The following is a 14446-nucleotide window of genomic DNA, read 5'->3' on the forward strand; positions in this document are numbered from 1 at the left end:
CTCCTCACCCACAGAGTGGTGACTGTTTGGAACTCATCACCCTAGGGAGAGCGAGAGATGAACAACAGGGGAGGATTTAAAAGGACTGTCATGGGACAGAATCACTGGCCGGGTCCAGCCAGCCGGAGTTAACTCTCTACTGTACACTAGGTGTGTTATAAATTCACAAGGTACCGGAGACAGAGTTAAAATAGAACTGATTTATTTGTCACAGATCCAGAATATTAAACTCCAGTCCCACTAAAGGTGAATATGTAGAAGAAACTCCTCCCATGCCCAGTGACCAGGGTGCAGAACTGGGTGTGGTGAGCAACAGCAATAATTGCAGAGTTCAGCACCTACAGTCACTCTCGAAATTGCATTCAGCAACAGTGATGGACAAATATCCAGCATTCAGCTTATTGAAACTTTCTCCCCATTGTGAACCCGGTCATGTGTCAAAAGGTTAGATAACGGAGTGAATCCCTTCCCACATTCACAGCAGGTGAACGGCCTCTCCCCAGTGTGAACTCAATGATGCACATTTGTTGGAGATGGCTGAGAGAATCTCTTCCCAATGCCTGAGCAGGTGATCAGCCTCTACCCAGTGTGAACTCGCTGGTGTCTCAGTAGATTAGATGACTGAGTGAATCCCCTCCCACAGTCTGAGCAGATGAATGGCCTCTCCCCAGTGTGAACTGTCTGGTGTGCCAGTAGTTTGGATGACTCTGTGAATCCCTTCCCACATTCCGAGCAGGTGAACGGCTTCTCCCCAGTGTGAACTCGCTGATGTACCTTCAGACTGGATGAGCAAGTGAATCCCTTCCCACAGTCTGTGCAGGTGAATGGCCTCTCCCCGGTGTGAATTCGCTGGTGTCTCTGTAGGTCAGATGACCGAGTGAATCCCTTCCCACAGTCTGAGCAGGTGAACGGCCTCTCCCCCGTGTGAACTGACTGGTGTGTCAGTAGTTGAGATGCCTGAGAGAATCCCTTCCCACAGTCCAAGCAGGTGAATGGTCTCTCTCCAGTGTGAACCCTCTGATGTACCTTCAATTGGGATGACAGAGTGAATCCCTTCCCACAGTCTGAGCAGGTGAACGGCCTCTCCCCAGTGTGAAATCGCTGATGTACCTTCAGATTGGATGAGCGAACGAATCCCTTCCCGCAGTCTGAGCAGGTGAACGGCCTCTCCCCAGTGTGAACTCGTTGGTGACTCTGTAGATGGGATGACTGAGTGAATCCCTTCCCACAGTCTGGGCAGGTGAATGGCCTCTCCCCAGTGTGAAATGACCGGTGTGTCAGTAGGTGAGATGCCTGAGTGAATCCCTTCCCACAGTCTGAGCAGGTGAATGGCCTTTCTCCGGTGTGAACTCTCTGATGTACCTTCAGCTTGGATGCCTGAGAGAATCCCTTCCCACAGTCTGAGCAGGTGAATGGCCTCCCCCCAGTGTAAACTGATTGGTGTCTCAGTAGGTGAGATGCCTGAGTGAATCCCTTCCCACAGTCTGAGCAGGTGAATGGCCTCTCCCCAGTGTGAACCCTCTGATGTACCTTCAGATTGGATGAACAAGCGAATCCCTTCCTACAGACTGAGCAGGTGAACGGCTTCTCCCCAGTATGAACTCGTTGGTGACTCTGTAGGTGAGATGACCGAGTGAATCCCTTCCCACAGTCTGGGCAGGTAAATGGCCTCTCTCCAGTGTGAAATGACCAGTGTGTCTGTAGGTGAGATGACTGAGTGAATCCCTTCCCACAGTCCGAGCAGGTGAACGGCCTCTCTCCAGTGTGAACCCTCTGATGTACTTTCAGTTGGGATGACAGAGTGAATCCCTTCCCACAGTCTGAGCAGGTGAACGGCCTCTCCCCAGTGTGAACTCGCTGATGAACTTTCAGATTGGATGACTGGGTAAATCCCCTCCCACAGTCTGAGCAGGTGAACGGCCTCTCTCCAGTGTGAACACGTTGGTGACTCTGTAGATGAGATGACTGAGCGAATCCCTTCCTACAGTCTGAGCAGGTGAACGGCCTCTCCACAGTGTGAACTCGCTGGTGAGCCATTAGGTCAGATAACCGAGTGAAACCTTCCCCACAAATTCAGCAGATGACCAGCCTCTGCTCGATGTGAACTGACCGGTGTGTCCACAGGTTGGCAGACTGACTCAATCCCTTCTCACACACAGAACAGGTGAATGGCCTTGTCCCAGTGTGAGCTTGCTGATGTACCTAAAGTTGAGATGATCGAGTGAATCCCTCCCCACAGTCTGAGCAGGAAGGATGATCGAGTGAATCCCTTGCTCCACTTCTTAAATATCTGGACAGAGACAGCAAAACTGTCGTGTTGTGTTCGAGATTCCCGTAGACAAATTCCTTGCCATTTTTAACCTGTAAAAAGATTTACAAAATCCATCAATGGGTGTAGGACAACATTTCAGATGAGATCACTTTAGTTGCCAAGGTGTGATCTGGTATCACACTGTTGCAGTGTAGTTCCTCCCAAGTTGGAGAGAGAAATCATCTTCTAACTGGGCACAGTGCTGGTATCTGGAATGACCATCAAATTCTCTGATGCTCTTCCTGTCTCTCTAAGAATGGGGCATTTCTGCCATCTCCAATCTGTGACCTGGCTCAGTTTGACTCTCTCTATTGGTATTATTCCCTGTTCCCACTGAGCTGCATGGGTTCCTGGCCCCACAGTAACTGAAACACTCTCACACAAATAGCCTTGGTTAACATGCAGTTGGGATTTTCTTGTATGTACTGTTAATTTAAAGTGCCACAGTTTTAACGCCATGTAAATATCTCCAACTCAGATGTATGGTTGGTCTGCTCAGCTGTTAGAAGGAATTAGAGTAAACATTAGTATTATTTCATGTTCTTGACACAGAGTCATAGTAAATTACAACACAGAAACAGGCCCTTTGGCCCATCTAGTTGGTGCTGAGGCTTTTCAACTCCCTACTCCCGTACCCCTAACATGCAGGTACCTATACGAACATCTTAAATGTTGAAATTCAGCTCACATGCACCATTTGTGCTCATTCCACACCCGGATGACCATCTGTGTGAAGAAGTTTCCCCTCATGTTCCCCTTAATGTCTCACCTTTCACACTTAATCCATGGCCTCTGGTTGTAGTCCCACACCATCTCAGTGGTAAAAGCCAGCTTGCATTTACCTCACCAATAACCCTCAAAATAGTGGTATACCTCCATCAAATCTCCACTCAATCTTCTATGTTCCAAGGAATAAAGTCCTGATCTGTTCAATCTTTCCTTATAACCCAAGTCCTCCAGACCTGGCAACATCCTTGTGAATTTTCTCTAAACTCTTTCAACCTCTTTTACATCTTTCCAGTAGGTAGGTGATAAAACTGCACACAACACTCCAAATCAGGCCTCACCAATGTCTTGTACAATGTCAACAAAACATCCATCTCCTGTACTCAGTACTTTGGTTCATGAAGGCCAATATGCTAAAATCTTTCCTTCTGTCCCTATTTAACTGTGACACCACTTTCAGTGAATTATGGACATGTATTCCCAGATCCCTTTCTTCTGCAGCGCTCCTCAGTGCCCTAACATTCACTGTGTAAGACCCAGGTCCTATCAAAATGCAACACCTCGCACTTGTCTCCATTAAATTCCATTTTGCATTTCTACAGCTGGTCCAGATCAGACTGCAAGACATTATATTCTTCCTCACTGTCCACTACACCCCCAATCTTAGTGTCATCCAGAAATCTGCTGATCCAGTTAACCACACTATCATCCAGATTACTGATCTAGATGACAAACCACAACAGATCCAGCACCGATCCCTGTGGCACACCACTAGTCACAGGCCTCCAGTCAAAGAGCCAACCATCTACTACCACACACTGGCTTCTCCCAAAGACAGTGTCTCATCCAGTATGCTGCCTATCCTCAACCAATCTACATCTATCCAAATACTTGTATATCCATTTCCTGCAGACACATTCCAATAACTTTCCCACTACTGATGTCAGGCTCACCAACGTATAAATTCCTAGTTTATTTTTAGAGCCTTTCTTGAACAGCGGAGGATCATTGGCTGTCCTCCAATCCTCCAATCCATCACCTGTCACGAAGGACGATTTAAATATCTGTGCTTGGGCCCCGACAATTTCTGCACTTGTCTGCCGCAGGGACCCAGGGAACAACTTGTCAGGCCCTGGGGATTGATCCACACTAATTTGCCTTAAGACAGCAAGCACCTCCACCTCTGTAATCTGTACAGGGTCCATGAAGTTGATGCTGCTTTGCCTCACTTCTATAGACTCTGTGTCCATCTCCAGAGTAAATACAGATGCAAAAAAAAATCTCTCCCATCTATTTTGTCTCCTCATGTGGATTACCATTCTGATCTTGCAGAGGATTAATTTTTTCCCTTGCAATCTTTTCGCACTTAACACACCTGCAGAATCCTTGAGGATTCTCCTTCACCATGTCTGCTGGGCAACCTCATGCCTTCTTTTATTTCTTTCATAAGTGTTCACTTGAATTTCCTGTATTTCATAGTGTCATGTGTGACACCAAGCAGAGGTACCGGACGGATGATGCTAATGAGAGAGATAAGAAAGACAATGGAGAAACATTCGAAATGCTAATAAGAGAGAAGAGAGGAATTAACAGGAAAAAAACACAATTCAGATATTGACAGACCAGTTGCTTTGAACCTGAACTGTTTGAAGTTTGATAGACAGGTGATACCCCAGCAGGGGGATAAAAGGAACAGGTTTGCTAAGGCATGACACACCATGAAACCCTGAAAAGAGCAGTGTGCCCCAACAAGTTGGTGAGTGTTTGGAGGGCCGGTTCACGGGAACTGACCAGAGGCTCACAGGGTGTAAAGGTACGATAGGTGGGAACCTGGGGTGTGTGTCCACCCTTGCCTGGGTGCCGGGTTCACCGCGGAAGAATGATCATATCCGGAACGGAGGGGTCACAGTCGGTGACCACAGTGGGATTAGAAGACATCAAAAGGTCTGCCCGAAACCAACTGCGAGACATCAAAAGGTCTGCCTGAAACCAAATTGCATCTCTCTCTCTCTCTCCAACGGTACTGCGAACTGCACTAAACTGAACTGAACTCTGCTTCACTTAAGACTGATCATTTTACCCCTAGACTGCGATAGAGCTTGTTTGATTCCTATTACCCTAGTTCTGTGTATATGTGTGTATTATCATTGCTAACCTGTTGCATTTACATCCTTACGATTAGTGTACTGTATTACTTATTTCTTTAATAAAACTTTATTAGTTCCTAGTAATCCAGACTCCAACGAGTGTTCCATTTCTGCTGGTTTGGCAACCCAGTTACGGGGTACGTAACAATAAGTACCCCATTTGTTCCTATCTGCCTGTACCTGGTATGCGCCTCCTTTTTATTGATCTGGGAGAGGAAAGCCAAAGGGGTGATAGAGCTGCATGGTGGATGTGGGGGTAAGGGAGGGTTAAACTAAAGTTGCAGACGGAATGGGAGCCTGAATAATAGAGCAGATTGTGGAAAGGATGGAAAGCCAGGAATGAAAACGTTGAGCATGGTGCAGTGAATATGCTGAGCCCTGTATATTTCAATACAAAGAGCAGTGTAGGAAAGGCGGATGTGTTCAGGGCATGGATCAACACCTGGAATTTAGATACTAGGATCAGGCAAAGGTGTGCTTGATAAATTGAGGCCTTCAAACAAAATTTTGTAAGTACAAAGTGGGTATGTGCTTTTCAGAATAAAAGCTAAAGATAGAAACTGTATCTCTTGGTTTTCAAGAGATATTGAGACCCTGGTGAAGCACAAAATGGAGTTGCATAACAGGGATAGGCAGGTAGGTTCTTATGGAGTATAAGAAATGCAAGAGAACACATAAGAAATAAATCAGGATGGCTAAAAGAAAGCATGAGATTGCCCTCGCAGAAAAAATGAAGGATGATCTTCAGGGATTCTGGAGATAGATTAAAAGCAAAAGGATTGCAAGGCACAAAGTTGGTCCTCTGGAAGACCGGAATGGCAATCCACGTGTGGAAGCAAAGCAGATGGGGGAGATCTTAAATATTTTTTTCCATGTCATTTACTCAAGAGATGGACACAGTGTCAATGAGAGTGTGGAAAAGCGGCATTAAAATCGTGGGTCCTGTACAGATTAAAGAAGAGGAGATGTTTGCTATCCTGAGGCAGATTAGGGTGGATAAATCTCCGGGGCATGACAAGGTGCTCCCTCGGACCCTACGGGAGGCAAGTGCAGAAATTGTCGGGGCCCTGGCAGAGATAATTAAATCATCCTTAGCGACGGGGGATTATCAGAGGATTGTAGGATAGTCAAAGTTATTTCGCTGTTCAACATAGAACATAGAAATCTACAGCATATTCCAGGCCATTCAGCCCACAATGATGTGCCAACCATGAAATTTACTCTAGAAACTGCCTGGAATTTCCCTTAGCGCATAAAACTCTATTTTTTTCTAAGCTCCATGTACCTATCTAAAAGACCCTATTGTATCTGCCTTGACCACCTCTGCTGGCAGTGCATTCCACACACCCATCACTCTCTGTGTAAAAAAACTTACCACTGACATCCCCTCGGTACCTATTTCCAAGCAGCTTAAAGCTACGCCCCTCCTGTTGGCCATTTCAGCCCTGGGGAACAACCTCCGACTATCCACACGATCAATGCCCCTCATCATCTTATCCATCTAAAAAAGGCTCCAAGCATTAACAAGGAAATTATACATTGCTTTGAGGATTTGTTAGAAGTATACAAAATTATGGGAGTATAGATGGGGTAAATGCAAGCAGCTTTTTCCACTGATGTTGGGCGGGACGACAACCAGAGGTCATGGGTAAGTGACTTCCCCATTTATACAGCACAATACAGGCCCTTCGGCCCACAATGCTGTGTCAAACATTACTTATTTTAGAAATTCCCTAGAGTTCCCCATAGCTCTGTAGTTTTCTACGCGCCATGTACCTATCCAGGAGCCCCTTAAAAGAACCTAACGTATGCGGCTTCATCACAGTTACCGGCAGCCCATTCCACGCACTCACCACTCCGTGTAAATAACTTACCCCTTGTGGTGATATCACGTGTCAGGACGTGACTGGACAGAGTTCTGAGCATGCGCAGAAATGAAGAATGATAGAAAAGCATGGCAGTGTAAAACGTGGTTTTGTTGCTGTTAAATAAAAGTTCAATTTTGCCAGAATATGGTTTGTTATTAGTAACCCACGGTACGTATAAAGAACACAACACCCCTGACATCTCCTTCGTACCTACTTCCAAGCACCTTAAAACTATGCCCTCTCTGCAGATTTTCTCTTGTTTGTGATTGGAGGTAGAACAACGGTGATTTTCTCAACTGGTGATGTAAAAGATTTTGTTCCCTTTCTCTGAGTTCCCAATCCTTGCATTTAGACAGCTGGAGCTCAGCTCTGTCTGAGAGATCCATCGGTTCCCATTCCCTCATCAGCTGGAAGCTCCCCAGGGCCCGTGTATGGATCGTGGGGCTGAGAGAGAGGGAAGAGAGCAGGACTGTCCCGAGATTGCAGGTCACGGTGTCCGGAGATCACAGTAACTATCCTAACTACCTCCACCAAGAGTTTCTAAAGTGCTCTTCCTGTTGTTGTGGGGGTGGCAACAAGAGTCTTCTGCAATGGCTGTTTACCCACATTCCCCTTCCTGACTCTCACCCTGTTTCCTGTGTCCTGCACCTTGGGTGTAACTCACCTCTCTTCATGTCATATCTATCACCCCCTCCGACTCCTGGATGATCCAGAATTCATCCATTTCAGGTTCCAACTCCTTAAAGTGCAAGGTTACAAGCTGCAGCTGGATGCACATCTTGTAGGTGAGGGCATCAGGGAGGTGTAAAAAATGTGGAAAAATCTTGTGCTGTGCAATTTTTTGCCTGGTGACAACGTGTGGGCACTAAATTTTATATTTTGAGCTATTCATTTTAACAGCTAGCAATCACTGTCAATAAAAACTTTGATGTCCTCTAGGTTTGATCGAATTCATCTGCACTCTCACATAACCTATGTAGCAGGCCCGTAGCGGGTAATGAAGTATTTTCTCACCACAGCTTTTGCACATTGTCCATATGTGATTCTCTTGCTAAATGATGCTTGAAAAAGTCAGATTTCCAAATATCACTCCATTTCTTCCCACTTGCAAATTCTCCAGCAACTTTTGCATCACCACAATACACACAGGTAACACCAGTTTCTGTATTGTACATAAATATTTCCCCTGAACCCTCCCCCAGGTGACTGACGGTGGTGAACTCAGTGATGGCAATGCCAATGAATATGAAGGGAAGGGCAGTAGTCTGTCTCATTGGAGTCTGGCACATTTGTGATGTGAAAGCTACTTGTTGCCCAGGACAAAGGTGTTTGATTTCATTATGTACTCAGAGAGAATGGGTCAAAACATGTCCCTGTTATTTGGAACCTGATCTTTTGATGGTGGGGCTGAGAGAGAGGGAAGAGAGCAGGACTGTCCCGGGATTGCGGGTCACGGAGTCCGGAGTCACAACATCGCCCCGAGATTCTCGCTTACCTGCGCCCGATCCTGGAGCCGTGATCCCGAGGCCTTTGTGTACTACGCGCATGCGTGATATTCACCAACGTCATCAACCTTGACGCCTGCGCATTTGATCAATGCTTCAGCGCCGGCGAAATTTTTAACGCAGGCCCTTATGGGTCATCCCGGTGCCATTAATAGTTTCTGCAAGCACTAGTTCCTTGTCCACCTCAGTTTTTTTGTGTATATAGAATACTCAGCAACTGTTTTAACGCAGAAAGCGGCTCCCGTAAACAATATACTCAATATCAACATGTATCTAATGCCAAAGTACAATCCTCTTAAAAATATAGATATAAAACACAAGGGGTTCTGCTGTTACTGGAAATGCAGAGACGCACACACACAAAATGCTGAAGCAACTCTGCAGTTCAGGCAGCAACTAAGCAGAAGAGCACACAGTCTAGGCATTCTGAAGGAGCTCGGCCTAATCGTTGTCTATTTATTCCTCTCCACATTTGCTGTCTGATCTGTTGATTTCCACCAGTAATTTGCAGAATTTAACCACACTTTTTTCAGTTAACCAGTTTCCAGATGTTTCTGATCCTTCATTTGTAGCCACATCCTGCCGGTCTGATTCACTTCCTCCTCGTCCTTGTAAATGATAGGCCCCATTTCCTTTTGGAGCCCCAAAGCCCTGACTCAGGATGCCAACTCTAGTTTCTGACTCTGCTCCATCGAACATTCACTCGCTAGTCTGCTGTCGGACTTCACAGGCGCATTGCAACAACCCAACTGTCTTTGTAATTACTGAAAATGACACGAAATGTTGAAAAGAGCAGCGGAGAAGGAATTTAACCCCCTTAGTCCAGAGTCCTGAGGAATGTCAAAGCTACAGTGAGCTCATCATCTGATTCAAACTGGAGAAAATCATGCAGGGAATTCGTACAGGTGTATAAAATCATGAGAGGCATTGGTCGTGGAATAGCCAGTTGCTTTTTCCCTGGACTGAAATGGCGAACACTCGGGGGCAGAGCGTTAAGGTGTTTGAAAGTATTTGCAAGACAGAAGTCAGAGCGGTGGGCGTATGGAATGCACTGCCGGTGATGGTGGTGGAGGCGGATGCAATTGAGTCTTTAAAGAGAATAGATAGGTACGTGGAGCTTAGAAAAATAGAGGGCTATGTGCGACGGTAATTCTAGGCTCTTTCGAGAGTAGGTTACATGGTCGGCACAACACTGTGGGCCAAACAGCCTGTACTGTGCTATTGATTTCTATGATTCTATGAAATTCAAGGGAAGTCTGCTATCCCACGGAGTGGTGACTAGCTGCAACCTGTCATCACAGGGAGAGTGAGAGGGGAACGGCAGGGATGGATTTTAAAATACTGATATGGAACAGAAACATGGGCAGGGACCAGATGGGCCGAGTGGCCTCTCTCGTGTACATTGTGAGTGTGGTAGAGACAGTAAGTACCTGAGACACGGGATTTGATACAGAACCGATTTATCTTTCACAGATTCACAACATTAAACATCAGTCTACTTTCAGGCTAATTATCAGCAGAACGAACTCCTCCAATGCTCAGTGACCAGGGTTCAGTCCTGGGTGCGATGAGCAGCCGCAAGAACTGCAGATTCTGACAGTAACAGTCCCTCATGAACCTGCAGCTGCCTTCAGTCACCGTGATGGTTAAACATTTAACACGGAGCTAATTTGAACTTCCTCCCTGATGTGAAGTTTCTGGTGTTGCAGCAGCTGTGAAGATTGAGTAAAACTCTTTGCTCACTCTCGACAGAAATGTGGCCTCTATTTATTGTGAACTCACTAGAGACAGTAAGTACCTGTTGTGGCTGTGATTCCCATACACAAATCCTTTGACTTTTCTACACTGCTAAAAGTTTACAAAGCACGTCAGTGGGTGAAGGACATTTCAACTGAGATAATTTTAGTCTCCATGGTGCCTTCTGGTAAAACACTGTCACAACTCAAAACAATTTGGAGGAACAAGATTTCATCTTCTAACTAGCTACAGTTCCGGCATCAGGCACAATAAGAAACGTTCTGCTTCCCTCTCGGTATCAAAATGGATCATTCCTCCCCTTCCTCAGTCTGTGACTTGGCTCAGTTTGTCTGTCTCCTTTGCATTCTGAGCATGTGCCACACACCTACTAAGATCACATTTTATTTACACGGCTGTGACTGGAGACTTTCTGATTATTATGTCCCTCCTGGCATTTGACGGTGGTAAACTAGGAGCCAGCAATGGTATTGACCCTCAGGAGTACCTGATTAGGTTTTCTCTTTGGAGACCGATAAACTGCCGGTTGTGTGTGGTCGGATGAGTGGGTTGTTTTCAGACCGGAAGGAGGTAGCGTTTAGAGTACCCCAGAAATCAGTCCCTGACCACAGTTCTTCACAGTTTAATGGCCTGGCAGAGGCAGCGAGACGTGAGATGTCCCAGTCTGCTGGTGACACAGAAAGAGCGGAGTTGGGGGAGGGGAGGCTATTCACATACAATTTCGTAGCTTTGCAATCTGTACACAGTGCACTGTGGGGCTGCAGTGGCGGGTTCCATTGCTGGGATCAGTGCACAGTCACTGTGGGCTATGAGGATTTTGTGAATAAAGTGCCGTTCTTCTGTTTAGTATCTCAAGCCGCAGAGCAAGCCCATCGTTGGTATACTTAAGTTGTATTTATGGCGTTGTGATAACGAGATGATAGCCCTCCACGACCTCTCTGTCCTTTCCTTTCAATATTCGACTTCACTCGTAAATCTGTCATCCGATGCATTGACATAGAACTCGCTAATACAAAAGTTAAATTTTTTCACCAACAACCCTATGGCTTCTAAGCAAACAACGTTACTTTATTTGCTAATTATATTTTGTGATAATTAGTGAGTGCAACCGTGTCATATTATTAAATTAAGTATTATATGTTTTATTGTACCAGTTACACACTGAAATGCAGTGATAGGCTATAATCTTGTTAATGTCTTAACTATCACTACATTTCTGTGGAGCTCTGGAATTCATAAATTTCTTTCATCTTGGTTTAGTGCTTGACATTGTAAGAAGCCCTATTCATATATATATTCACAGATTCACAGGTGCAGTGTCGCCTCACCTGGAAGGATGTTTGGACAACGGAGAGAGTTCGGCCGTCCGGCCCTTTCACTGTGACACCCCGAACTCCACATCAAATCCGTCCACACGAATCTGGGTGAACTTTAATGACCAATAAATATAATTCCTCTCAGCGATCAGCTGTCTGAGTGATCCCCTGAGTCTGAGAGGAAGGGGTGTCTATGGTCCACATTGTCAGGGTGTTGAGTTTACCAGGAGACAGAGACTGCAGGGACGGGAGGTTTTCTGTTGACTAATACACTGTGTGTGGACCCCGCTGGTAATTCTGGTGTTGTGACCCGAATCGAGACAAACACCAGGCTGCCCACTCCACCAACAACACGGCACAGCCGGACACATAACAGGGGACTTTACATCTCACAACACTGGATTCAGTGATGAAACCCGTGATTAATGTTGTTGTCCCACTGAAATCATCAGAAACGTCCATTCAGGTGTTTTTAAATACGAGCCCTCCCCCACAGGTGACGTCACACAGGCGCATCCACGCTCCTGACGTCACACATGGGTCCCCACAGCGGGATCTGCCCTCACGTGCGCGGTGTCTTACGTCACCCACGCGCTGGAGAGCTCGAGCTTTATCGGTTTAACGGCTGGGCTACTAATCACGTGACCAGCCCCTCCCCCACCCCTGTCAACAGAGGAGTCTGGAGCTCCGCCATTCCCACTGGTGCGAAACGATGTCAATCACTGGTTACAACCAATAGTGGAGGCGGACGACCCGAGAGGGCGTTACCCCCGCTGACACCGTCTCCCGAACTTTCCGTCACGGCGGGACAACCGTCAAAGTAAATGTCCGCTTTCTGATTTATTTCCATTTCCCTCCGAGGGAAGTTGGGGCGTTTGTGAAGCGTCTCCTGCGGCCGGAGTCTGATGTGTCGCTGAGAGGTAGGAGGAGACCGCTCGGCCCGTCGGTTTGATGCCGGTTCCCCGGGGAGGGAGAGGATGAAGACGGGGAGAGAGGGGGCGGACAGGATGTTTGTCCCGGTGGGGACAGGAGGGGCTCATCTGTGGAAATGTCTGAGCCCACGGTGGTGGCGATTCACCACATTGGGGGGCAAACACCGGCAGACTGTTGCCCTGCAAGCGGGGCCAATGGTCCGGGCAAAGTGACAATTATTTGTGTTTTGTTGAGACTGTACCGGGAATATGGTGTAAAATCCCGCTCCCCACACTAACACGGGTCACACAGACCAAAGAACAAACTGCCGGAGGAACTCAGTGGGTCGGGCAGCATCTGTGGAGGGAAATGGACCGTCAACATTTCGGGCCGAGACCCTCCCTCTGGACTGAGAGTGGACGGGAAATAGTCCGAGAAAAGAGGTGAGGGGTGGGGATGGGGCAAGAGCTGGGGAGTGAGAGGTGGATCCAGGTGAGGGGGAGGTGGGAAGGTGGAAATAGTGACGGGGGTGGGAGGTGAGTGGTTGGGGCAACACGGGGCTGCAGAAGATGGAAATTAATTCCATAGAGGATTAACAAAGAGGTTAGAGAGTAATTGTTATGGAGAGTGCAATGAAGATTCACCAGACTGATCCCTGGAGTGGTGGGTCATCATATGAAGAAAGATCAAATGCGATAACCCTTTCATTTAGAGAATCGAGGACTGAGAGGTGAACACATTGAAATGCACAAAATCATTACCGGCTGAACCAGGGATCCCAGTCTCTGAAAAAGGGGGTGGACTGTCCGGGACTGAGATGAGGGGAAATGTCTCCACTCCGAGGGTGGTGAATGTCTGTAAATCCCCACCACAGAGGCCGGTGAAGACTTGGTGATCATCCTCACATAAAACAGAGGCCGGCAGATGTGTGGAGACCGAAGGGATCGAGGAAATGAGGATCGTGCAGAAACATGTGGCTGAGATGGGAGAGCAGCCATCATCTTGTTGATGGTTAGAGGGGCTGAATGGCCACCTCCTGCTGTTTTTCACCTGATGTTTCAGTGTTCCTGTCCAGTGAGGCTGGAGAAATGTGAATAGAAATTATTGTTTATACACATGGATGGATTTAAATGAAACCTGCACATTACCGTTTTGGGTCTGAATTGTGTGTTGGACCGGGATGGGAATCGAGCCTGTGACTCTCTGACCTGGGGGTGGAGGGAAAGGGACAGGGAAGATCTGGAGGAAGAAGTAAAAATGTATCTTGTGTGAATATGGAATAATGTGGGAAATGCAGCGGATGGGTCGGGAAGCGTGTGAGGGGCAAGGAGCAGAGTCACCGGTTCAGGTGGGAGACCCTCCACCCGTCACGTGATCCCATTTCCTGTTCACGTTTTTCCACAAATCTGCAGCATCTGCCGGTCACTGCTCTAAGTGTCTGTGTAGCTTCATCTTTCGTCCATTCAGACAAGTCAGTGAGATCCGGATCTGTCACGTCCTCTCGTTGTGGGTGGACAATGATTTTTTCTGCAATATTTTCAGCATGTTTCTATATAACCACATAACAATTACAGCATGGAAACAGGCCATCTCGACCCTTCTAGTCCGTGCCGAATGCTTACTCTCACCTCGTCCCAGGCCTTTGCCCATAACCACTGGGCTGAGGCCTGGGACTAGGCCTCATTCCACTGTTTTTACCTGCTGAAGGGCAGCCAATGTTTCTGGATGTATGACCCATTTATGTGAGAATTTAGCCTTTTGTATTTATCTGAGCTTTTCATAAGTTAAGTTAGAGTTTAGTACAGTTTTGCTAAGCTTCACTCCAGAATTTCCAAAGCAATAACCCATTCGGTCAAATAGTCCCACACAATTAAAATAGTTTATTACATTTTTTAATTTTGTACTA

General features: G+C 46.8%; 1 protein-coding gene across 1 annotated transcript; it reads right to left on the reverse strand.

Moving 5' to 3' along the window:
* LOC140208530 (uncharacterized) lies at positions 1-2361 on the reverse strand. Its single transcript, XM_072277271.1, has one exon. It carries the CDS (start codon positions 2035-2037, stop codon positions 580-582), a length of 1458 nt encoding a protein of 485 aa, XP_072133372.1. The 5' UTR covers positions 2038-2361; the 3' UTR covers positions 1-579.
* Between the last annotated feature and the right edge of the window lie 12085 nt (positions 2362-14446).

This window comes from Mobula birostris, chromosome 13, assembly GCF_030028105.1.
Source record: "Mobula birostris isolate sMobBir1 chromosome 13, sMobBir1.hap1, whole genome shotgun sequence".
Lineage (NCBI taxonomy): Eukaryota > Metazoa > Chordata > Chondrichthyes > Myliobatiformes > Myliobatidae > Mobula > Mobula birostris.

What these genes read in the sequence shown, in the direction of transcription:
- LOC140208530 (XM_072277271.1), bottom strand. Translation starts at nt 2,037, where the DNA reads ATGGCTCACCAGCGAGTTCACACTGTGGAGAGGCCGTTCACCTGCTCA.